Source organism: Dendronephthya gigantea, unplaced genomic scaffold (genome assembly GCF_004324835.1).
Source record: "Dendronephthya gigantea isolate DGI-Jeju-01 unplaced genomic scaffold, DenGig_1.0 000015F, whole genome shotgun sequence".
NCBI classification, from domain to species: Eukaryota; Metazoa; Cnidaria; class Anthozoa; order Malacalcyonacea; family Nephtheidae; genus Dendronephthya; species Dendronephthya gigantea.
The window spans coordinates 1,281,842-1,307,442 of record NW_021163025.1 but is presented as its reverse complement, the minus strand read 5'-3'; the positions used below and the strand labels follow the sequence as shown (position 1 = coordinate 1,307,442).

Sequence of the window (25,601 nt, the reverse complement as noted above, 5' to 3'; positions counted from 1 at the left end):
ACTGCTTTTATTGTAAGTGTTCAAAACTAACTCCGATATACATGCTGAAAAAATAATCGCGCGTGCATGTAGTAAGAAATAGCTCCTAAAAAGCCGTGTTCATTGTGTGGGACTGGATCTAAGGGCAAGGTCACAAGGAGTTGCACTGTTAGGATTTACGACTAGGAAAATAATTATTGAAAATTTTCTTTATTTTAATACTGAAGGTTTATTTTTTAACATCAAATTCATCTTAAGTAACAGCGTTCATCAGAAGTATTCTTTAATGCGGAGTAAGACTAATCTTTAAAAAGACACTGAGATCAGTGATCATAAATTCAGTACCAAATAAAAATTGTTCATCACATATATTTAGTGGATGATGGAGGAACCATGCCTCGGTTATTTTTTTCACAATGCACTCCCATGCACCAAGCTTTTCTCACCCTTCCAAAAAAACTGGGTCTATGGTTGCGTCTTGTATTAATATACATATACGCTCTCCTATACAACCTTCGCCCGTTTCGTAAATTCATCACTTGTTACACCTAAATAACAAAGAAAAAATGTTTGCACAAAATGAACAAATTTTGAGAGACATCGACAACTTGTTCAATCAAAAAGATAATTCCCTCGCGAATTTGAACCGATAACAATGTCAAAATAAAGTTTTTTGCTGCAAAAATGAAATTCAGTCTTTCTGAAACAGAGCATGTTAATAATGAGATGTCACTATCTTTCTCTGCACGGCCTTGCAGAGAATTATGCTTTTGTTGACGAAAATAGGTCGGCTTGTGGGGAACAAAACTCGTTCAAAGGATTAAGTTAGTCCTCAATGGACTAATGTCACATAACAATTGTTTTTGCTGCTGATTGAAATCCGCGGTCTTTTGTGCGAAGGCGAATTAATCATGCAAAGAGGAAGCATTTTCGCCCCGAAAGATGCATCGCTATAATTAGGTTGTATAATGTTTTATATACTTCCTTAAAAATATATTTTCTGCTTGCTTTGTGAGCGAATATTGGGCCGTGTGTAAATGGGCTTGTGCATGCCTTCTGTTTCTTGCGAATGTACGAAGCACACGCCAATCAAACGATCGTAACAATGTCAAGTGTATTAGTGCAATATCTCAACATAACATTGTGTGTATAGAACATAGATCTAAAACAAACATCGAAAAAAACAATATTTTTAACATGTTTCAAAAACAAATAAATTGCAGTGAAAAACATTTCATATCCGCGTGTAAATGTTTATTTTAAAGATCTTCCATAAGTTCCGCCCGTGGAAACGAGGTTGTGTGATTTTCAATCACTTACAGTACAACAGCAATATGAGTATATTACATTAATTATTTCCACGTTTTCAGGATATAAACTCGATTTCATATAATAGTAGTTGTACTTGAGTGAAATAGGCGAACGAGAGACAGACGAATGATTCTCAGCAAGCGAATTGTTCGATTTTAAATGAACCTCGATACTTCCAAACTTTGCCCGTCTAATTTTCTAAATTCACATTTTCTGAGTGGGGCAGGTGAACCCCCCGGGTCCCCCCTTGTCCCGTACGCCCATGCCCCATTGTGCTCGGAAAACATGCGTCAAAATTTGGGCAGCGAAACCTAGTTTTTACCAGTCGTAATGGGGTCTTGTACTCATAATCGTATCGCGTAACTATTATGCGCTTTTCGCTGAGCGCGATACATCTGGAGTGAGAAATCGCGTCTAAAGTGCAAGTGAGGCAGAAACTGAAAGTTTTACTTATGAGAATACTGCAGGAAGACTGACTTCGGCCGTTGATTTTCAGTTTTTCACTGTTGAACTTAACCGTCCGCTTCAAATTATGAACGATACATAGTCCGAAATGATAACAACCGTACTCCAGAGTCCAGGAGTATATATAGAGACCACTGGCGCGAACACAGATATACTACAAGACCCATGATGCCCAATCAGCCTTCGACGATTGTCAAAGACATCATTGTCAAATTTATCGAATAACCAAACATAGATTCATCTTTGTTCGCTAATTGTAAAAAATTATTCGTCTTCGTTTCGTTGCTGAAGTGCACTGAAGGTTAAGTGAAAAGTGAAATTTATCATGCCTCCATTAAAAACAAGACATTACGAATATAACACTCGTCAGTACCAGTTAACAATGATTAATTCATTCGATATCAGCATACGAGGCCTCTTAATGTGCTGAAATACGTGATCTTGTCATAAACTAATGCATGACTAAGCAATTTGTTTGCTTGAAACGAAAATACAACCACTCCTTTTTGCAGAGGTAATTACTATGTTACCACATAACAAAAAAAGACACTTTAGTTTAGGGAATCAGCTTCGAGTATTTATATCAACAATTCTGAAATTTGTTTTCCCTGCTAAATAACCCGTTCGGTCGAGTTTTATTAAGATTAACACCAAAATCAGGTGACGGGAAAAGGCGGACAAATATTTTCCGGCAAGAATTTTCGTTTGAAAGTTTGTTTTATGCCAAAATTAAATAATCGTAAATGAAAGAAATAACTAATAAATACAATTTATGAAATGTATACTTCGGCGAATGAAATAAGTATATAATAAATAAATGCACAGAAAGATATATTTTCTTTTCTAAATTTGCATCCATTAGTAACAGGGTTTGCTGCACGTATTGTCGATGGCTTACTGACGCAAGAGCTGTCACGCTATACAAGTAACCATGTTTTAGTAAAAACGCAGAAAAACATTCGCGCACGCTACATTGATATGAGTGCCTCAGTAAAATAACTTCCGTTATTAATAATAAATATACTACGGGTTAAGATATGAACCTTGTTTGACCCTGGAAACAAACATTAATGCAATATAACACGATAGCATAATATATACGCGTCAACTTAGGGCCAGCTCATATGAGACGGGCCAGCCCAGTTTAACCGGCCTAGCTCGCTTTTGCTGGCCCGCTTGATGTTTTCATATGAGCCCGTTAAAGGCGAGAATTCGCTTTGCTCAGGCGGGATCTCACCAGAGCCGAGCTGACCGGGTTCCATATGAATGCAATTTTACAAATATAGTGAAATAATATGTGAAGCGAAATCCCAGCGCTGCCGAGCTAGCCCGGCCCGTCTGATATGAATAGGCCCTTATATAGTTGGTTCAAAATGTCATACACACAAGGTCATTCTTATGATGGGTAAATTTTGTATAAAGGATATCAGGGATGAAAGTTAATATATTTTGAAAATATTTTATATCCGTTTTGAGACTAGAGGGACGTCCATGATGTTATTGCATGGCAGGTTGTTTTTAACCGATGCAAATTCGATGACTCATACACGATTATTTAGCAAACATCAACCAGTTTTAAATTTTGCTAAAATTTTGAAGACATAAAGAGTTTGAGTATCAAGTAGTGAAAACGTTCAGTTCAAAATATTAAAATATTGAAATAAAGTGAAATCGCATGCGAAAAAGACTAGAATCTAGCTATATGTTTAATAATGAAAATGTCATATAAAATTGATGAAGTGAAAAGTTTACTGAGCTTCCGTGTTCCTTGATAATGAAATTTTCTGCAGCAACTGGCCATTTTCACGAGCATTCAGGCCCGTTTACACTAGCAATTTTGCTGCTATTTTATGTGCGATTTTCTTCTTTTGATAGATGTGAACGAGTAATTCGTTACGGATGTTCAAATAAGAACTCTTATAGATCAGGGCATTCGTGACTAATCACTCGTTCACATCTATCAAAAGCAGAAAATTGCACATAAAATCGCGGCAAATATCGCAAGTGTAAACGAGCCTTTAAAGTAAAACCAGGGAAAACAAATAACATTGGGTCCAATGCCCCTAATCTCGCGTGAGTTATTATTCCAGTTAATATATAGAGGTCATACCCACCTTCCTCGCTCTGATCTCTCTTTCTTGCACTTCCACCGCAATCGTGCTCATCAAATGCCACCTCTTGCGGCAGTCGAAACGACACGCACATCATCATTTTCTTCGGAGCTACACTCCGTACGTTATGGACCTCACAATGTTCCAACTCCACCACTCCTAACCTCGACGAAACCTGCAACTTTGTGTCGAGAACCGGATCTTCTGCCTTCGAAAAACAATAACAATGCACCCTGGGAAGCTTTGTGGTAGATTCGACTCCAGTCCCAGTCTCATCACCCACCTCTAGTGGTTTCACGATCCTGTAAAGTCCTCTAAAAACGTCTAAAAACTCGACCGCGGTTGCCGGGAGATTCATAATCACATGATCAAAACACAATCTTCTGTCTTTCTGCAGCAAATGTTTCAAAATTTCCCGCGCATCCATGTTGAAACAATGCACATACTTCTCAACACGATTCACCTGGCAATTTTTAACCAATGCCGCAAAGGATTTGGGGTTTAGGTCATTAGCATAAACCACGCAACCCTTTTTCGCGGCGGGAATCGCAAACGGTCCCACCCCGGCGAACATGTCGCAAATGACCTCATCCTTTTGGAAGATGTCAACCAGCCGTTTGTGTTCGTTTTGCAGACGCGAGTTCCAGTAAACTTTGGAGAAATCGAAAGTGAAACTACAACCCCTTTCCTTCACCGTGGCGACCATGTCGTCTTCTCCAGCCAGTAATTCCATTTGAAAGAATCTGTACGTCTCGTCGATAGAGTTCACCTTGTTTACAACGGTTTTGATTTGAGGCAAGTTTTTGTCCAAAATAACCTGACCTTAAATTAGAAACCATGCATCCTCAGGAATACGAATTCTCAAAATCATATCAAATGTGGTATAACAACTGCCTAAAATAGACAAGTATGACTTCTTACTATCCTGACGAAGGCCCTCAGGTCGAAACGTCGAGATATGTTTTGTCTATTTTAGGCAGTTGTTATAGCACAATTGATCTTAAGTTGTTTGAAGATGCTGCCACGCTGCTCCGACAAACAGGGAAATATTCATTATGAGAAGTGTGATTTGAGCTTGCAACTTTGTACATCTATAGAACACCCTATACCAACTAGGCTAGTAAAACAATTTTTGTCGCTACAACTTAAATATTGACCTGGAGCAATTCAATTCCATACTCAGAAGTAGCCTTATAGATGTAAAAGCATATTCATTAATTCATTCATATTTACATTCATCTATCATTTTATAATGTAAAAAAGTATTCATAATTCTCAAATTTACCATGGCTGTACTTTCTGCATTTTAGAATTTGTAGCCAAACATTCTACCTTTACTATATAATTTTAGCATGAAATTTCTAGCTGTGGGGAATACAGTATAATATACTTGTTATTAAGAGGCAACACTTTTAACCTCGTAGACTAGTAGGTTGTGGTGGTGGTATTGAGAACAATATCGAAGTTAGCAATTAGGGTAATGGTATCTTTCACACACAAGAATGGTGTGGCATTCAGAGATGATAAAATTTTACCACCACTACTTTTTATTAATATTATTCCTGAAAAAACTGCTGGCGATGATGATGGATATGATAAAGTAACTGTCATGTAATGATTGTGACATTGGTGATTTGGATGGTAAAAATACTGAACTACTGATGATATTACAATTTAATTCTACAAATTGAATAGTGAATCTCAGTATTTGCCTTTTATTAAAACAGACAAACAGTAACTCACCAATTAACTTTTTGTAACTCAACTGACATTCCCTCAAGTTCATATGTGCAATATGACCCACACTTTCAAAGGCTGTAGTAACTTCACCAATATCAACTGGCAGCACAGCTCTGAGAATTTGATCAGAGCTCCAGTAATCGTACCCCAAACTCAACTCATATCTTACCCTCTCGCAATTACAGCTTTTTAACAACTCCTCTTGTTCTTCGTTCAGTAAAACTTCTGTATTTAACAAAACTATTTTCTTCTTCAAATCCCCTCCAGGATCAGCCACAATGTTTTTTAATTTTGGTTGATTTAACAAACATTTGTTGAGCTGTTTCAAAAGGACAGAGCAATGTTTAGCATCCACTTTCAGGCCAGGGACACCGATTTTCCTTTGAAACGCACTGTGATCTAATTGTTTCATTTCACGAACGGATTCTGGTGGCCTTAAATCAAGAGGCATGATAAGATTTCAAAAAAAATTTTAAAATATTCTCGACAAAATTTTCCTTCTTTGAATAAAAATCAAATATGGCGCCTTGTGAGCTGCCGTTTAGTCAGCTCAGCTGACGTGAACTCTTCATACTTCATGAAAGACCCTCAGATATAGTTCCTCTTTCAAGATTTCAACCATGAAACTATGGGTATTTCAACTGTCAGAGGACTGTAAATATGTTTGCAAAACCGAGCTTGTTTGTTAGGTTTGTTTATGTTTCATTAAACTTGTTACTTAAATTTCAAGTGTTGTATTTGTGCACAGAGAAGCTGACTTCACTTAAATACAGTGCTCTGTGCTTGAGCGATGCAAAGTTAAAAAGTCAAAGAACAACTACTCTAGTGTCTTTCTCGAATGTCAAAAAACAAGTATCTTTCTCCAACTACAGCGGTTTTTAGAAATTAGATAATTTAAAAACATTCCAAAATCACGTTTTCTTAAACTTGAAAATTAGTAATTTTGCTCCTTTCAAAACGACTTTTTCTAGTCCAAAATGGCACTCCCTACGAGCAAGTTACTTTTAATACTCCTCTCAGAACTTTACATGACAACTCTCGATCACCGGCCTCATTGTTTCTAATGCTAAGACAGGGTCGTACTCGTACATGTCAAAAAAGAACAAGATCTGAGGGCCTTTTACTTATTAGCTTTCAGGAGTCAGGACCCCAAAATCTTGCAACTCGAAAATATTTCACAAGCTTCGAAAAAAATACCATCTGAGAGTTAAGCGTAAGCTTTCAAGTCCATTAAATTTTTTGCTTTTACAATGGATTTCGTACGAATCCTTTAATGAATCCCAATAGTAAAAGGTTTAAACCGCTATTTTTACACGAACTAGTATACATGATATGGTTTGGTTTCTTAAATTCCATTGGCTCTTAGCTGTGCAGTCGTCAATGAACGACCAGAGACAGTGAAATTTAAGACCATTAGCTCTTAGCTGTGCAATTTTTTTTTATCACAATGCAACGTATCCGTGATCGTTACGCGCCGATAAAGTTAGAGCTTTTAACGGGGAAAATACCCGTGATATATGGCATGTTCTAACAGCAGTGCGTTAAGGTGGTTTTAAATTTAGGTGAAGTTTAAACGTGTCGCTAACTTTTTGTATAATAAAGTAATGGCATGATTTTTTGTGAGATTTAATCTTTCCCCACATTGCACTAATGAAAATCACACCATTACTTGTGTTAAACAAAGACCTCTTCAACTAAAAAGTCTGAACGCTTTTATTGATTTGTTTTTAATCGTCATCTTCCGAGTCATCTTCTTCACCATCTTCAATTTCGTCAATAACTTCAAAACCATCAATGGCGTCAACATCGCCAGCTTTTCCCCGTGGCGAGACCAGCCCCTCCCCGGTCTCCTGAGAGGAGGGGGCCACTTCTACCGGATCTGAAGCTGCTTCGGCTGGTGGTGTTTCTGTATCCGGCTCCTTCTCTGTTTCTATCGGAATATAGTTGAGCTCTTCGCGTGGCTCGCTGGTGCCAACGTCTGGCTCCGCAATCTCATCCTCTAGCTCGACAACTTCAACGGGCTTTTTCACATTCTTGGCCGCGCGTGGAGTCCTGCGTCTTCCACGCGTGGCTTTCGTGGCTCCACGTCCACGACGCGCTTTTCGTCCACGCCTGCTCGGCGTCAAGTCTTCGGTTTCTTCCGATTCGACTGCGGGTTCGCTAGGGGTTTCCGGAGTTTCGTTCTGTTCTGGCTTCGCATCAACTTCGGGGGTTTTCGCCTCGACTTTGGCGCCCTTCGCTTCAACTTCGGCTTTCTGCTCAATTGGTTCATATTGAACTGGGTTGATTGGACCAAGAAGCGGGAACTTCAAGAAAGATGAAATGTAAAACAATGTAGTTTGAATCACCCAAGGCATTAAGAACGGTGAAGACAGGAAAAGGGGCTGGCTCCGAAAAGCATAATTGTGGTTAAAAATGTAAAACGCAATAGGCCGAATAGCAAGAATTAGGCTGACCTGGTTGTCAGGACTGTATATCGACCTGATTGCAGGAATTAATATTACCAGCTTCGTTATGGCTTTGTTATTAACGCAAAGTAACCTTTTCCTATGTGATTTTATTCGATTTATACTAGGTCAATTTTGGTAAAATGACGACTTAGCGATACACAGTTGCTTTATGTGAAAAAATAAGGACTTACCTCTTCTTCTTCCTCGTCAGCCTCCATTGAAACCCTCTTCTCCCTTTCTCCCGTATTTTTTTCTTTTTGTTCATCTTCCATTTGCTTCTTCTCACCTTCCTCCTTTTCAGCTTCATTTACATCTTCAATTTCCATCTGTTCTTTTGCTTCACTCTCTTCCACTTTACCATCATCGGCTTCCTTCTTTTCATTCTCTTCGATGGAGTAATCCTGAATGGAATCGTGAAGAGCAGAATCGTTGAAACTGGCTTCGTCCGCCATCTTGGAATTGTCGTCAACTTCGGAGCTATCCAATCCCTCCATATTCAAGTCTGTTTCTTCCTCACTCTAAAAAGGAGATCAATTCCAGCGATTGGGTGAATGGCTCAACATTGAAGTGAATTAATATTATGATTGTGTTGGTCTAAGTTATATACCAGGCAACCTAAGAAAAGCCCGACTTTTAGTTTGCCAGTCAATTCGGCTTAACCCGAATTAACTGTGGTTTACCGGAGAACCGTGCCACCAAAAGCCATCTATTTTATATTCAAAGTACTCCCACAAATTTATTTATTTCAACTGCTTTCATGGACTCACTTTTGCTTGCTGGCTGGATTCAGCTTTGCGAGCATCGCCATTGCTTTCTTGAAGGACGACATCTTTTCCCTCGTCCTCTTTTAACATATCCACCAAGTTCTTGTTGACATCGCGTTGGTTTACCAAGTAGTCTGGGTGGTCTTTCAAATATTTCTGGCAAAAACAAAGTCGAAAAGTCATACGTTGCTATTTCTCCGCTTACTGTAAGAATCAGCAAGCATTAGAAAACAAAAGGTTGAATCCATTTTCAAACTTACAAATTACAAAGACTCGGTCACTTACTTCATAATTTGAACTGTGCTTTTTTCCTTTGAGATGTTGAATAATTTCGTTTCCATGTCGCATGAAGTTCTTGCACATTTGACACTTGAAACCAGAGACGGCCTTCACAAATTCGGAGCCTAGTTGTAGAGAAACAAGTCGAAGTTAGCTGTTTGCACTAAGTTGTTGCTGGACTACAATACAACATATTCAATTTACCCATGAAGTCTTGCTGAGTAGTGAAGTCTACAATCTTGACTGTACAGTCGGTCAAAGACGAGATGTAGATGTCATTATTTTCCTTTCTCGCTGTCTGTTTTGTGCTGCAAACGTAAGTCAGGAGCTCGCTGATGTCCCTTGCCTTTGGTGGGTCTTGTTGGACCTCTTGCTTCTAAAACGGACAGGAAATATGATTATAAAATAGCTCCCAGTTCTTAAAATATGCTCATGCAAAGGATTACCATTCTGCTTACATTGTTGGGATATTCTAGACAATGTATTTTTGATAAAAATATCAATACAACTTCCCATATTTACCTTCATAATTTCAGGATCAAATACTTTGCCTTGTTTCTCAATGGAGGCTTTCACATGACGTTCGCTCAAGAAATGCTTGTAAATGTTCTAAAGAGAACACACAAAGGAATATAATGAAGTGAAAAAGACCCTATCTATTCAAACTTTGAGATGACAAAAACATTGTTTACTTCAGGGGCTACTCAGGCGCGGATCTAGACCGTATCGAACGTGGCTCGAGCCACGGTCAGATTTTCGCATCCAGAATTTTCCCATCTGCAATCTAATATTCACACATTATTTAGAAGTACATATTAATTCTTTGAATCACACCAAAATTAAGGAAATATATGTCTAAAACAAATAATTTGAGTACTATCTTTCGTAATCGTTGTCATATTGTTACCAATTCCTGCTAAAAATGGGAAAAAATTCCCAATTATTATTCCTTGTTTCATATTATGATTGTTCAGTTAACACTGAACTATAAAATTCGCCGAAAGCTTGCCGAATTGTGCCGAGTATGTCCGGAAGCTAGTCGTGCATTCGAAGCTGCGATCACAGCAACTGGTTGACACGGTCAGCGTGCAGATTATTGCGCAATTGTTACTAAATATAGTAACGTCCGGACACGGTGCAGTGTAGCAAACCAATCACAGGGCAAGCTTTTGCCACGTGAGCCACGGTGCGACACGGTGGCCTGTTTTTGATTGCGCAATAAGCATGATAAACAATAAAGTTCGACACTTCTCGACTTCGAACTCGGATATAGTTTATAAATAACACGTTAAATTTGTCTGTTCGCTGCATCCTGGCTGATTCAGGCTGAATCGAATGTATTAATACATGAATCCGTCGAAATTTCTCAAAAGCAAATCTAAGCGAGCATATTTCAGGGGAAATATCGCTCTTCAGGCTACAACATGATGGAATTATTACTAAAGAAAGGCTTCGCTCGCTCGCGTTATACAATCGCAACGACAATTTTTAAACTGCTATTTCCCAAGAGACAAATACTGAAAATCTTTACTTAATGTCCTTGTAAGGTAAGACTTTTAGGTTTTAAATCGAACTATGGGCGCTCTTCTTTATACGGAAAAACGGCCAGACCGGTTCTGTTGTGTTCGGTAGTCGGTACAGACAAAAGTGTATCGTTATTTACATCTGCCTAACACGGGAAATGCAGTTTCACCGCTATATTCTTAACGAAATACTCTATTTCAATTTAAAATATGACCGGTCTGACCTTTTTGGCCGCTTAATGGAAAGCGCCATATGATACAAATTTGCATTTACGCTGTGAATAATTTGTGTATGCAAATCTCACGTTATGTTGAGTGTGAATGAAATATCCGTAAATACCTTAATAAGCCTTAACAAAAATTTTGAAAATGGTTTAGTGGTTTTATGAAAGTACAGGGATTTACAATATTCGCTTTTAAACGTTCCCCCTTCGCCATACGCCCCCCCCCCGACCGGAAAATTTTTAGTCCAATATGACACGGTCAGATTTTCGGCTGGATCCGCGCCTGCTACTGTACCTTTGACTTGAGACAAACAATTTTACAGAGAGAGCACCAGTAACGTTTGCCATCATAGTTTGTTTTAATCAACTCTTGGATATCTTCATCAGCAGCATTCTTTGATAACTTCGTTTCGCTTTCTTGATTTTTAGCATCTTTCCCCTCAGTTCCTTTAAAGTTTAAAACCACTACTTAAAATAACAAAATACTTAATTCTTCTATAACTGCATTAGTACAAGTTTTAGGGAATTATACCACATTCAATATTTCAATCAGTAAAAAGGTGGTATCGTAAACATCCAACAAACCTTTTGTTGGTGACCTGGCCTTAGTCTCTTTTGCGTCCTGTTTCACATCCTTCTTTGCAACAACTTTGGCAGTTTGTGTTGTGGTCTTCTTCACGTTTTGATCTTTTCTGCAATATTGAGACCAGAGGAAAGGCATTTAGTGAAACAGTATGTTTACTCGCTTCATAACTTATTGTCAATAACTTATTGTCATCATTTTGTGACGCCATTGATTACAAGTAAAATGTTGAAAAAAATCATAAAAATATTTTTTCACATCAAAATTCTCAATAGGGTAAATGTACAGTATTCACATATCTGGATGAGATTCATAGGGTGGAAAATAAACATCATTATATCTGCTAACTTGGAGAAATTGTTGCGCTGGTCTTTGCCGAAACCCAAATTTTTGATGTTATGTACTTTAAGCAATGGATGTGATTTAGAAATCTTAAACAATTTCAGGCAGCATTCAGAAATTATGTTCCATTCAAGCTAGGATAATTCTTAAAACTCATTTGACATCAAATGGTACAAATTGCAAGTGAATCAATACCACCACATATCTTAACCTACTAACTGGGAACTACCATAATTATACAGAGAATATACAACAGCAAGGTTTCTTGCTAATGATAGTTGGCAACTGCCTTGTTCCTATGCAAAAATAGTGAAGGTTGGGCAAAGAAATTCAATGAATAAACCTTGCTGCATCTCCATCTTTTCTCTCTCTTTTGAAAGGTCGCGGTGGAGGAGAGTATCGTCGTTTTCTATCATCTCTTCTGTTGTACCCTCCTTGGCGTTGCCGATCATTTCGGTTGAACCGGCCCCCCCTTTGTTGGTTCATCATCCTACCCCCACTACGACCATATGGAGCATTCCCCATCAGACTTGGTGGGCCAGGATTGGCAAGCTTTGCCTGGGCTTGAACTGCAGCCAAGAGTTGCTGGGTCTGCATCATGTTTAAAATTTGCTGTGTCTGAGAATTCAGGTTATTAAGACCACTGCCAGAACTGTTCTCATTCCATGACGAACTACCTAGATCACCAAGTCCTTATGAAACAAAGCACATGTTTAGCAAGAAGTTAACCTTTGTTTTAGAGTTCAAGTTCAAAATGAAAATAAAGAAAAACTATGCATAAGCAGTGAGGCAGTTTGAAGAACACATACCACTTAATTTGCCATAGAAATGGGCAATTCCAAATTGTGCTCAAAATCAGGGGTTTTTAGCAGTGACAGTAAAAAAAGCAACTTTATTACTTCTCGAAGGACAGAAATTTTAGGAGTAACTTGCCAGTCTCAAATTTTACCAAGAGTCAATATTTATGGAGGTTCCTTTAGCCTTATAATATAGTTTCTTACAGGCGCACAGAATATAAAGTTCTTGATTTTGTTGGAACACAGCTTAATCTGTATGACTGACAGTTTTGCATCTCAAAATGTTTTCAAAATAGTTTTGCTAGACAAATTATGGTTCATTGAATTGAGAAAACAAGAATAAAGAAAAAAATGACACATTCACTAGCTTTTAACTAAAATAGATGGTTTATAGGAAAAGAGAAGATAGTTCTTCTTAGGTTTGCAGGATGACATGAACGCATTCACAGTAAATAAAAGCAAAGCAGTGGTACAAAAATTTCAGGTCAGGAAGATCGATTGAAAAATTAATACAAAGAATACAAAGATGTGAAATTATTAGTTTGAAGACTTATCAATAGAATTGTTGAGAAGGAAAAATGTGAGAGATACAGGTATGAATCAATCTGTAATTAGACATATCAAGTGAAGGAGAGAAAGCTTTCAAAAAACATGGTGCAGGTCAATTATTACCATACGTACTTAAGAGAAAGTGCAACAGCAGGGTAAATGTACCCATCTTAACTACAAATATACTACAACTATTCAAATAAGAACATGCAAACCTGAAGATATTGCAGGCCTGTTGTTACCACTTGGGGCTGCGCCTAAAATTCCAGCTCCACCAGATCCAAAAACATCATCATCCTGACCACGTCTCTGGTTTCGTTGGTCTCGACGATCATTACTTCGTCTGTCATCACGATTAAATCGCTGTTATAGTTAGAATACAAATATATGAGTTGGAAAAAGTAAAGTTGAGATGTGAGTATAGATGGAGTCATCATCTGTGGAATTGAGTGCTTAAAGAGTAGAGTGGAAGAAGGAAAAGGGCAAATTTTGCTCCAGGATATTTCTGTACAATAACATTGTCACTTCAATTTTATCGAGTGCCCTTACCAAACCATGACATGGAGTTTCTGTGTGCGCACACAAATACAGAAGTACGAGCTTCTGAATCTTGATGATCAAAATTATACATATTTCTCATGTAAGTACACCTTCACAAATGTGGCAACACTGTTTTACATGGAATATAGGTGGATACACCTCTTGATAATTCACCCTTCATAATTTTCCAACAATGGTAAATTAATGGAAGGTATTTGAGAGCAATGTGGGCACAGTCCTGAGGTATTGCACAGCAGTTTCACATATCTTCTTCATTGAATCCACCTTCAATATTTCAGTTTATTTAAAATGAACAATCAATTGTCAATAATTGACACTTCAAAAAGCACAATGATTTTCAGTAATTATAAGGTAGACCAATACTCCCTCATTGAAGTGTATTTGTCAATTTTTGGTTTTCAAAGATAATACAATCATGTAGGAAAAACTGGATTAAGACAGGAAGGAATAACGACAAAGAATGGATAAATGTAATGTGATGAAGCAAGTGACAGGACAATGGTTTAAACAAAAACGCAAAATAAACATTCCTGTTGTATATAACATTGCAACTTCCAAAGCACAAGATATACCCAATCAGGCAGGGCCATGTTTTCTGTGTGCATTAGCCATATGGCAATCAAAGACCTTTTGAAAGGTCTGTAATCATGTCTAGCAGTCTCAGCAACGAGAGAAAGCTTAAGGTACTCTTCAACATACAACTACTTTCAAAATACGAAAGTCAAAGAACATAATTTAAGAAATTAAACTATGACTAAAGAGGAATTATGAGAACAGAACATTGTGGCTGATGAAATTCAGTATGTTGCAACTGACAATAAAAGAACTTGTAGTGACGAAAGAAAATCATTCTACTTGTTTTTCGAATGAATCCAAGTGAATCTTCTTCGCCAAGTCAATTTTATTTATTAACAGAGCCACCAAGTTTGGCTAATTTGGCATTTTTACTTCAGTCAAGTTAACAAATAGGACTACACAGAAGCACAAATTATAGAAAGAATTACTTTTCTGAAGTGCACCTAACTTTCAGTTTCTTAACCTACATTGCAGTGTGGATAAGTGGTCAATTTAAACCAGGAAAAAGAAAACATGTCTATAAATGGAAACTTAAATTTCTTTCACATTCACTGTTATTGGCAACTAGATCCATTACTTCTTCAGTCAGGTTTTAATGCTGAATTAAGCAATTACCAGATTATTTTTTATCAATTGAATGCCAGAGCGGCCTAAATAGTCCTTAATATGCATTCCCCTTCGAGTGTAGACCTACATGACACTATAATTTGACTGGACATTCATGGAAATACGTGGACACTGGACAGGTGGCAATCTACTTGAGACTGAAAAATTTTCAGCATCTACATGTCTGCCTACACTTTAATGCTTTGCCAACGCTTTTGCTCTCCCCTGATCTTCTCTTAGCTGACTAAAATATACACATGGCAACACAATATAAAACCAAGCATCGACCAGGATACCTAGCTTCCGACCTGTCGATATATTTTGCTAAAAAAACATATAAGCTCAAGAAATCTACAAGTTTAACGAAAAATCGGCTTTGATATTTACCCGAGGAGGCGAGGGAGATCGCCTGCGAGAGCGATCGGTGCTCCTACCGCCGAAGAAGTCGTCGTCCATTGATCTTCGCGAATCATTTCGACCATAGTTGCTTTCCTGCCTTGAGGAGCCACGATTACCTGCCATCAAGCGATCAAGCCTTTGTGCGGACTGTGCTAGTGTTCCTAGCATACTCATCGATCCTTGAGAGTTTAACCCAAAGTTTCCCAACCCAGACATCGTCGTAAAGTTTCGGTTTTGTCAGGAAATGTATACTGCAGTCCAAATTTTGATCAAACGCAGTTCTCTTGCGTTTTATAATAAAAAACACGTTGCTTTCGAAATCTCGAAGCGAAACTAAACACGTGATCTCTTCTATACCACAATTCCTTACGCGCTTCAAAAATTAAGGTTGTTAGATTGCGGGTGCTGTGCTGCGGGGTAACGGCGATGCGAGAAAACGGATGAATCAAATGTTCTTTTACGGATGCATTTGATAGTGCTAGCAATGTTACCATACTGGTGAAGCGAAGTCAATATACAGATGAATATTTTAGTGAGAAAAGACTTCATTTGTTATTTTATCCAGCGGCTGAAATTTGCATTCCTATGATTATTTAAGAAATAGAAAACATTTTCCGTGTTTCTATACAGTTATAGAAACACGCGTGGGAGTTTGGGAGAACGAGAAATAATCAGTGGGAAAACGAGCCCGTAGGGCGAGTTTTTCCACGTTATTTCGAGTTCTCCCAAACTCCCACAAGTGTTTCTATAACTGTATAGAAACACAGGAAAAAATGTTTTCTATTTCTTTTATAATATAACTCAATAAAAAGATTTTGTACAAATATTATGATTCGATTCAATTACAAATTCTCATTACATCGCTTCGCTTGTCAAGTTCGGCGGGAAAATTCCCGTGTTTCTATACAGTTATAGAAACACGCTTCTCGACCAATCAGCACGCGCGTACTATAAATGTTATATTATAAAAAACAATGCCAACTCTCGTCTTTCGAACAAGTTATCTTTATTAGTAGCAACAACTGCATGCATGCAATGGTAAGTTTTTTATCGATGTCCAGAAGCACGTTTAACTTCTTTGCCTTGTTTAATTACGTAAATATCCTTTACTTATCTTAACCTTTCATTTTATTTAATGCAGTAAACGTCACACTAGTTGAATCTTCTTTTCCGGAAGAATGACAAGTAGAATATATAGTGCTGTTTGGCTGAACATCGTAATCTTTTAACTTAAGAAGTCTTTTGTGTTTCCCTGTTTCCTATAAAAACAAAAACAAAAACCGAGATTTGGTCACTCGATAATATCAACTGTTGTTACTTTACAGATGAAACCAAGGAATCACTTTACACAACATTTTATCATCCATTTTGCCGACAATCGTACTAAACACTTTTTGACAACAGTTTTCATTCTGAAGCTCGTACTCTTAATTAAAGAAAAGAGTTTCAGTGACAAGCGCCAATTTCACCCTAGATTTAACTGTCGATTATAGAACTACGGACCACATTGTTAAAAATATGCAAGTCAGGTGTACTGTATTTTAAAATGCAAAAAACCGAACATAATTTTGTCCGTTTGCTTTCTGAGCTAAATAAACACAGGGGCCGGTTGTATAAAAACGTAGTTAACTTTTAAGTAGAGTTAGTGACAGAATTGATCAATCAGAGTTATGTATTTCTGAGTTAACTACGATTTAACTACGCGAAATGTAGTTAAGAGTTTTATACAACCGGACCCATAATATCTAAGATAAAATGATTTGTTGCATAGGCACCTTTAACTCCAAGTCGTTATACCACAGCCGTTGTTCGTTACGAGGCGTCTTTAAATTTTGTTCAACAATAAATTTCAGATCGGTAATAGTTTGATTTGGGTCATAGTCAACTATATGGCATTCTTCAGAAAGGGTGGTTATAAACAAGTGAGATTTTGATGCGACGTCATGAGATTGACGAACTGTTTTACTGTCATCACCAGCGCCGATTGGGGGGAAAAGAAATTCCAAAGCTTGGACATATTGTGTATACTGCATATTGTGTTCAGTAACTCGGGAATCACATTGGGAACATTTTTGGTGGTCTCGTACCGATGCTGTTACACACTACAAGAGGAATAAATTAAATTACCCAATCAGCATGTGACATTATGAGGGGCATTTATAGAGGTATCTAGAAAACGAATGGCGTAGCCGAAGGTTCCGGAAAATATAATACTGCATTATTTAGAATGCATGCATGCTAGACGAAAGAAAATGCAAACAAAACTGATGAGCATCAAAGTTATTTGCTGATGTATTCGCCCTACCCTTGGTCTTTCTTGCACCGGAACTGGTATCGTATATAGGCTATTCAAATAAAATTAAGCTCTTTCATGTCAATATGGCTTGCCATGCACAGGTCAATTGATTTTCTTTAACAGCTTAAACCCAGCAAAATACTGCGGTTCGCTTGCATTGCCGAAATCACTCCTACTCAAAGGCAAGAATGTTTCTATATATATACACAACGTACAGTGGTAGCCGGCTTTCATGGCTTCACTTCAAACTATATTAATTTTTAGCCGTATGGCACCCAGTAGCTACAATATCAGGGAAACTGGGAAACTACAACAACATTACATAGCCTAATACGCTGTGATAATACTTACTCTAAGACAATGCAGCAATGGATGTACTTCAGCACATTCCTCCGTGAGATGTTCCTGTGGAAATTCTTTAGAAAGTTTCTCTTCACCACAACTATAGCAAATCATGTTTCACTGACCAAACTGCAATTTACCTGCATGAGCAAAATATCGCAGCCTTAATTTACTGGAGTAGAAATAAGAACGAATAACTTGTATGAAATAGAGCGAAGCACGAAATTCATTCCCGTAGTTTTATTGCTGCCGGGCACCTGTCAACAAAATGTTGAAGTGTCAATGCCGAATTTCGAGAATAATGCGAAACCTTTCTTAATTTTTAATACTTTTCTTAATGTTGAACAGAGTGAGATTTGAAATTAAATATGCAGCCCCCTGCGTCTTCACCTCGTTATAACGTTGCACATCAACGAAAAACGAAAGCAGTGGTTTTCTGTTTTGAAGTTCGAGATCGCGTATAAATTAGAACTTCTAAAATTTAGTATAAGTCTATACCTGTAAACTTTGCATTTGTTGTACAAAAACATAACGTCATGCTAGTCTAACTACTGCAGATTTTATAATAAGCAATGCAAGTTATCTAAATAGTAAATACAATATTGAAATTAAGTTGGTGTCCCTGCTGTGTTTATGAGAATGTAGATACAATGTTGTTGTTGATTCCACATATCATGCATATCTTATAGTTATAAATCTTCTACAATTTATCGAAGGTATTTACTATTATGCAAGATGTTAGACTAACGACTTTATACGGCCATGCGCTTCGCTTCATTCTATAACGGACATGCTGAACTTATTTAACCCACGATCAAGAAGTTTAGTTCAAGGTATGACTGCTGCATGATTAATGAATTGAACTACCTGTTTGAGGCTACGAGCTATAATGTATGTGTAAAATATGACGGGCAGGAATATGAGCAAGGTGATTATTTTCGCTCATTTCCAGGTTATTACGGCTGAGATAAGGAACAGTTTGTAGCGGGTATCTGTTTTTAGGGGTAAATTCCTGGTTCACTAAAAGCTGGTTTCGCTTTCGATTCGTAGTCGACGGCTAACCGCGGTATGTTTTGTCGAAATCATAGACCAATTTTTTATGTATCGTAAAGATATCGTGGATTCTATGTATGCGAAACACCATTACAGTTATCCACAAAGTGACTGACTTTCAGATTTTGCTATTCAATGCTAACAATCCGAAATTTTGCTTCAATGCATTTATAGTAAATTGGGACAAACGTCATATATAATGTAAAACAATGTATATAGTTATATGGCTTATGTAAACATTATATCCTTGGCTTTCTTTAGTCGGTATAAAAGCTCATTTTCAGAAGTACTATATAAATGAAGATACGAATCCCTTGAAATATAACCCATTTCGCTTAAAATTCCAGTTTTGTGAGGTCTTGGATACTGCAATCTTCTTGTGTATAAAAATGTTTGCATATAATAATAATGTGGCCATAATATCATATTAACGTTTCAACTAATTTTACATGCTTAAGATGGCGTAAAGCATTTTATACGTTTTAAAAATCTATTCTAAAGTATTTTGCAATCAATAGAGGCTATCAGGGTCAGGACCGTAGCCTTAGAAACCTAATTGGGGGGGGGGAGGGGAGGGGGGGCGAGGTGCGAGGAACTCAGCTTCAGGAAACTATCGTCAGTAGAAAGAGAAAAAATTAAATATAGCTGATGGATGGGGAAAGTATTCTTCACAGCCGTGAACCTTTTTCTCACTACTATACACTCAAATTGGCACTCAGCATTCGAGCCATGTTAGAAGCAAAGTTTATTACCATAGAAAGAATATTTACTCATATTCGGTGAGATAATTCACCGCTCCCTTTCACAATTGTAGATTGAGCTATGGCTGAGCGCCCAGACAATTCTTCTTCACCGAATGCAGGTGGTTTGGGAGTTGACATCCTTAAAGAATATCAGAATATGATTACAGCCCTTTTTTCATTTATAAAAGTGGGAAATCGGGATGATCAGGTTGCACACCAAGGAATGCTGCGTTGTGTGATGAAAAGTGCTCCAAATTTAGTCGCTGCCATGAGTTTGTTTGAGCGTTCTGATGTATCCATTTTGTTTGCCTCTGAAGACGAAGTTATCGATTTCTTTGTAACTTATTTTCACGAGGCGCAGAACGTGAGCGAAAAGAAAAAAAGTTTACCAGAGAAGCTAATTGAATTCGCAAAACTACCAGAGAAAGTTCTGGGTAAGCTTCTCAAATCGGTACACTCATTATTGCAAGAGTACGCTCAGTCTGACGAGGTGTTAACTGAAGAATATACAAGTGTTCTTGTTAAATTATTAATTCTATTGAAGACTCTTGGTTTGCATCAGTTGATTAGAATCCTTATGCAGTTTTCCGTTTCATTACCTCATCAAAATGTACTTCTCAGAATACTCGACGATAAGCTCTTCGCAAAGGTTTGGGTCGAAATTCCATTTGAAGAAAAGGTCAACATTTGTGAATCGTGGGCTACCACCAGAGTTATGAATCTTAACGGAGGCAGTCAACCCGGTGGCTCAGGGAAAGCTGTGGCAGTTTATGAATCAATTGATGCAATAATGCGATGTTCCCTGAATGATTCCATTGGCGAAATACTGGCTCGGAGAGTGTCTGACAGTGTTGCGAAAAGAAGTCTTGAAAATTCTGATTTCTTTGGCGTTCTTCAAGCTTTTGGTGCCATAGAAAAATGTTCACCCGTTGTTCAGAAGTGCTACATATCCCATGTAGAGAAGATGTTAAAACCAGAGCAGATAAAAAAGTCAAGTAAACTCCTAGAAAATTTGTCCAGCAGCAAGTGAGTATTTCTGTTTTTAAAATTAAAATCATAAGCACACCAGACAACTGTGAAGGCAGCATCAATGAAGGTAAACAAAAGATCAATTAAGTAATTAAGCTTGTTGGTACACCACGTAATTATTTAATACTGCAAAGCTTTCGGTCCGTTAACCCGGGCTTTCATCAGTGCAATTACCTGAATACACATCATAGAAATAATAGTCTATTATTTCTATGATACACATTCACACGTCACTTAAATATCACGTTAGTCGTGATTTGTTAACTCGCGCCATTATTTAAACGGTTTCATTTACCAAATAATTATGAAAAAGATATAGTTTTATTTAAAGACATAAACAAGACACTGAATATCTATCCTCTGTCTGTTTACCGTTAGGATTTTAAAATCGTTATGATTTTAAAAGAAGTTAGAATACAAATATACCATTCAAACAATAACAAATTGTTTCGCGCGCTCTTTACACGCACAAGGATGGCGTCGATGAACTTCAGAAACCTGGTGTGTACCGCATTCCATGCGAATGTGGTTTGGTTTACATTAGAGAGACCGGTAGAAATCTCTCAATACGTCTAAAAGAACATAAGACGAACTAGAAGAAAGGTAAACTGGATACGTCTGCTGCATGTAGCTCACCGTGCGTGGACTTATGATCATCGCATTAAATACAAAGATGCAAGCATCTTATTTGAAATCTATAAACATCAAACTGTTGCCAAAGAGGGCAAGCCTCTCAATAGTACGTACGTACTTTTTTCAATGTCTGCTAGCTAAATACTTGTCTAAGGCACGCGTATTAATTAGAACTATATCTTTTTCATAATTATTTGGTAAGTATATAGATATTTCCTTAACTGATATATTTCCTAAATAAATTAGAGACTGTTGTGAGTGTTTTATTCACAAATAAACGCACACGCTGACCATACAATGGACAAGAAATTTCAATATTGAGATATCGAAATTTCGAGTTCATTTTATGGTTAGCGCATGCGTTTACTTGTAACAAAATACGAACATTATGTCTCTAACACTTTTAATATGCTGAACCTCTTGAAATGTTGATTGATTGCTGCATTGAAAATCTAAGCTTCGTTGCAGGCTGTCATTTTTGAATAAACCATGATTTTCATGGGTTATTGCGAATAGATTATGACTCCCATGATCTGTCGCCAGGCAATAAGAAACCACGTGATTGACTTTGACCAATCGCGTGAGTAGATTTAGGCCAATGCATGAAGATTGTATATTAAATTATCATACATAATAATATTTTGGAACATATTCTAAAACCGAATCTGAAAAAAAGTTGTTTCTAGACCGCTTATTGTTGTCTTTATATAGTGTTGGCGAAAGAATTTTGTTCTGTATTTTGGGAAGAATAGAAGTACCAAATGTTGAAAGAGGCGAAGTGAATGAAGAAAATATCATAAAAATCCCCGATTGGTATGATGTTTGGATCAACTTACTGAAAACTAACGGTAAATTACTTATTTAACTATTTTTATTGTAACTATATGGTGACGGTGAAATGGAGACATGCGGTATTGACGCAAAAAGCCGCCGTATATTACACATTTTTAACCAATTACACGGCAACTCATACAATAATTAAGGTTTATGGATTTTCAAATTAAAATAATTTTCAAATTAAAATATTATACAAGATTTTAAACACGATTATTGAAACGGGGCACACAGTCTTGATCATGCACCAACATCCGAAAACCCCGTGGATTTCTGCAAATTATTATGCAAAATTGTGTTTTATCGTTACGAAAACTCGAATCTCTTTTAGAAAAGAATGGGGACTCCGAAAAATATGAACCCGGAAAAAGAATTTGCAAAGAACTAGCAGAACGCATTAAAAATGGCAATATAACCACCGATTTCATAAAAGTGCTCGACAAAGAAAAAGATAAAGTTTCAAAATTATGTGCCGGAGTATCTGATGAGCAAGAGCAGTTTTTTGTGGATAAAATCACTGAATTAATGAGCGTTTTGAATGAATCTTCCAAAAAAGTTCAGTCTCTAAAGTCCGCGATTGTCTTTGGAAAGGAAATAACAAATGATAAGACAGTTTGTGGAACCAAAAATATTAATAAGGCACTCAATGACCTAAAGAAAACCTGGCGTACCAGAAAGATGAAGGAATTGCAGGACGATAAGTTTTGGGAAACATATCCGCTCCTAAAACCAGCTCAAGCATTGCAACCATTGGTGAATTCCCAGTTTTTTAGAGTTGTGGCTAGAAGAGAACTCGAAAAGTTAACCACAGAATTTGACGATTTTTATGCACTGATTACGTTCCTTGCTACAAAAGCCAAAGAAGAATTCCTAAATATGTGGAATGAGCCCAAAACACTTATGGTAGAAACAATGAGCAAGTTACTTAAAAACTTGAATGAAAACGAATTGGATAACGAGCTAAAGCTTTTGGAAGAAAACCTTGGGAAAACGCTGTTTCAGAATGTCAACATGTACACCAAAGAGTGTTCCAAGTACCCATATACTTTGGAACGGGTAAAAGCTATAATAGGCATACATCAAATCTTCAAATTAGCAGACAGTTCAGGTAAAATGACGCAACTTGTAAAGTTTCAAACGGATTTAGAGAAAATTACTAAGATGACCTTAGGCAGTTTACATGAACTCATGGAAAACACAGAACAATTAAAGCCAATATTCAATCTTGAAGACGCCGGTGATTGTGTGGTTGAAGAGTTGTCGCGGTCAAGTGAATTGGTTAATTTCATCGAAGAAATAGTTGACGATGATATTCGTTTTGTTATCGATGCCGTTGAAGAACATTTCGACCAGTTTATATCAGAATCGTCAGTTTCCGATCTTATCGAAGTCCATGGTTGTCTCAAACCTTTGATAAAGAAGAAGAAGGAAGGGAATTTAAATTTCCAGGGCCTCCTATGCATGTTAAAAGAATCTTCCATTGGTCATAAAGATATAGCAGGAAAGATTAAGCAGTGTAGTACTAATGTCAACAGCCTTCGTGGATTGTACATGAGCATTACCAACCGTGGTGAGATGACTAAAGAAGTAATTCGAAATTGCCTGAACAGAGGAGAATATTTGGTGTCGCAAAAAGATGGAGAATGTGAAATTAAGATGAGTTACGTACTTCAGAATAGCAGCAAGGATGTGAAGCATTATTCTTTGTCGGAACTATATGATCTACGAAGTCGTGCGCATCTTATTGCTATCTCTCATACAGCTAGATCTAGTGAGTCTAAAGAGTGCAGTGAGGATTCTATCAAATGTACTGAGGCCAGTGATCAAGGAAAAAAACTTACGCGCACTCACACGGACACACAAAGGGAAATACAAACCAGTGAACATATCGATTTTGACGACTTCATACATCAGGTTAATCTGTTGACTGAAATTTCTACTCTTCTATTAAGACTGAATTCGTCTGGGTATGTGAAATATCTTGAACCGTTTTCGAAGAAGATGAAGTCAATTATAGAACTTGAAGGGAACAGGGACAATTTGAAAGACGAGCTGGAAAACTGGGAAAAAGAGTTAGAACACGCACGTGGTAACTTCCACTTTCTTAACTACTACCACTCCGATCAAATCCTCACACTGTACGATTTTTTCAAAAATGGTTCGAAAGATAATTACCCAGATGTCCTTTCGTTACTAAAATTCGTCGATCGAACTATGACTACACAGCAATTGAAGAAGCATCAAGAGGGTCAGGAGTTGCCACACTCTGATTTGAATAAAAACCCGGCGGCGAAATTACTATCAACTGTCGGTAAAGGTTTAGAAAAATTTTTTAGAAATTCGCAACATGTCATCAGAAAAGTACCAGAATTTCACAAGCCAAAATTTGAAGTTACTCCGGGAGAAATTTTTGTTGCTGTTTTGGAGGCGGGAAGTCTAAAAACAGCAAAAGTCAGTGACGACGAGAGCACGTCAAAAATATTTCGAGAGTCGTATCAAACTGTTTTCTGCAGCTCCGAGACAACATGGAATGAAATACATCTTTTAATTCAAAGATGCTTCGCGGTTTCAAAATATCCCAATCATAAAATTATCTTTTGTATAACCAATGTTGAATTGCTGCGAAATGAATTACAAGTTAGACTAGTCAGGGAGCTTAAAGAGAAACAGAAATGCTTTCAAGGTCGTGAGGGGAGTAAGAATAAAAACGCCTATTTTAAACTTGTACTAATATGTCGTAGTGGAGACAAACACCACATTGTCGAACAGTTTGCCCAATATACACAACACTTTGCAAGTATGACTGACCTTGTCGCCAGTTTGACGACAGAAGATACGAAAAATCAAATGCATGGCAAACTGGAAGCCACAGTTAGAAAGGGAGAGATATTTGTTGCTAGTTTGAAACCGAATAGTCCATTAACGCCCAACGTCATCCTCGCCCTGTATGAAAACACGTCGAAGGCATTTCCAGAACCATCTCAAATTGTTTTCTGTAGATCCGAAACAAAGTGGGAAGAGATACAACTTTTGCTGAAAAGATGTTTCAAGCATCCAAAAGATCAGCGTCATGAAAGCTTGTTCTGTATTGCATTTGTCGAATTGTTGCCAAATGAATTGCAATTCAAAATGGTTAATGAAATTAAAATGTCTGTCAACTCCCCTAACTATAAACTTGCTTTGATTTGCCGTGGTGGCGACCATCACCACATTGCGGAGCAGTTCGCCGAATATACCCATCACATTACAGGTATGAGTGATTACACTTTCGGACAGCGTCTCAAAGCTGGTTGGCCTAATGTAAAAATGGTCACATCCACTCTTCCGGGTTTAGGAAAAACAGAACAAATAAAACACGAGGCACTTGACAAAAGCATGAACGTTGTTACATTTTCCATCACAGGTCCATTTG

At 37.4% G+C, this 25,601-nt stretch overlaps 3 protein-coding genes across 4 annotated transcripts; all 3 read right to left on the bottom strand.

Annotated features, from left to right (window-relative positions):
• Nucleotides 1–237: 237 nt before the first annotated feature.
• On the bottom strand, nucleotides 238–6,114 carry LOC114520271 (tRNA (guanine(37)-N1)-methyltransferase-like). The gene is made up of 3 exons (XM_028540503.1): nucleotides 5,610–6,114; nucleotides 3,870–4,688; nucleotides 238–527 (listed from the first exon to the last, which is right to left on the bottom strand). Exons 1-3 carry the CDS (start codon nucleotides 6,055–6,057, stop codon nucleotides 484–486), a joined length of 1,311 nt encoding a protein of 436 aa, XP_028396304.1. The 5' UTR covers nucleotides 6,058–6,114; the 3' UTR covers nucleotides 238–483.
• A 491-nt stretch (nucleotides 6,115–6,605) lies between these two features.
• On the bottom strand, nucleotides 6,606–15,579 carry LOC114519939 (zinc finger protein 318-like). Of its 2 annotated transcripts, XM_028540120.1 has the most exons (11): nucleotides 15,248–15,579; nucleotides 13,333–13,480; nucleotides 12,115–12,463; nucleotides 11,432–11,538; nucleotides 11,142–11,293; nucleotides 9,622–9,708; nucleotides 9,304–9,475; nucleotides 9,106–9,224; nucleotides 8,824–8,976; nucleotides 8,248–8,574; nucleotides 6,606–7,912 (listed from the first exon to the last, which is right to left on the bottom strand). In XM_028540120.1, exons 1-11 carry the CDS (start codon nucleotides 15,473–15,475, stop codon nucleotides 7,334–7,336), a joined length of 2,421 nt encoding a protein of 806 aa, XP_028395921.1. In that variant the 5' UTR covers nucleotides 15,476–15,579; the 3' UTR covers nucleotides 6,606–7,333. The 2 variants fall into 2 exon arrangements, with proteins under 2 accessions (XP_028395921.1, XP_028395922.1); XM_028540121.1 differs by lacking the exon at nucleotides 13,333–13,480 and having other exon boundaries at nucleotides 6,607–7,912.
• A 669-nt stretch (nucleotides 15,580–16,248) lies between these two features.
• On the bottom strand, nucleotides 16,249–18,195 carry LOC114520277. Its single transcript, XM_028540512.1, has 3 exons — nucleotides 17,907–18,195; nucleotides 17,035–17,361; nucleotides 16,249–16,518 (listed from the first exon to the last, which is right to left on the bottom strand). Exons 1-3 carry the CDS (start codon nucleotides 18,009–18,011, stop codon nucleotides 16,375–16,377), a joined length of 576 nt encoding a protein of 191 aa, XP_028396313.1. The 5' UTR covers nucleotides 18,012–18,195; the 3' UTR covers nucleotides 16,249–16,374.
• Nucleotides 18,196–25,601: the final 7,406 nt, after the last annotated feature.

Bases quoted from the DNA above. Each gene is read 5' to 3' on its own strand.
- LOC114520277 (XM_028540512.1), bottom strand. From the start codon at position 18,011: ATGATTTGCTATAGTTGTGGTGAAGAGAAACTTTCTAAAGAATTTCCA. The intron at 17,362-17,906 runs GTAAGTATTATC...TTCCTCTTGTAG, and splicing joins CATTGCTGCATTGTCTTAGA to TGTGTAACAGCATCGGTACG. The intron at 16,519-17,034 runs GTGCCTATGCAA...TTGTTTTTATAG, and splicing joins ATAACGACTTGGAGTTAAAG to GAAACAGGGAAACACAAAAG.
- LOC114520271 (XM_028540503.1), bottom strand. From the start codon at position 6,057: ATGCCTCTTGATTTAAGGCCACCAGAATCCGTTCGTGAAATGAAACAA. The intron at 4,689-5,609 runs GTGAGTTACTGT...TTCTAATTTAAG, and splicing joins GAGTTACAAAAAGTTAATTG to GTCAGGTTATTTTGGACAAA. The intron at 528-3,869 runs GTGGGTATGACC...TTTGTTATTTAG, and splicing joins GAGAGATCAGAGCGAGGAAG to GTGTAACAAGTGATGAATTT.
- LOC114519939 (XM_028540120.1), bottom strand. From the start codon at position 15,475: ATGTCTGGGTTGGGAAACTTTGGGTTAAACTCTCAAGGATCGATGAGT. The intron at 13,481-15,247 runs GTAAATATCAAA...TAACTATAACAG, and splicing joins GATCTCCCTCGCCTCCTCGG to CGATTTAATCGTGATGACAG. The intron at 7,913-8,247 runs GTAAGTCCTTAT...TCTTTCTTGAAG, and splicing joins CTGACGAGGAAGAAGAAGAG to TTCCCGCTTCTTGGTCCAAT.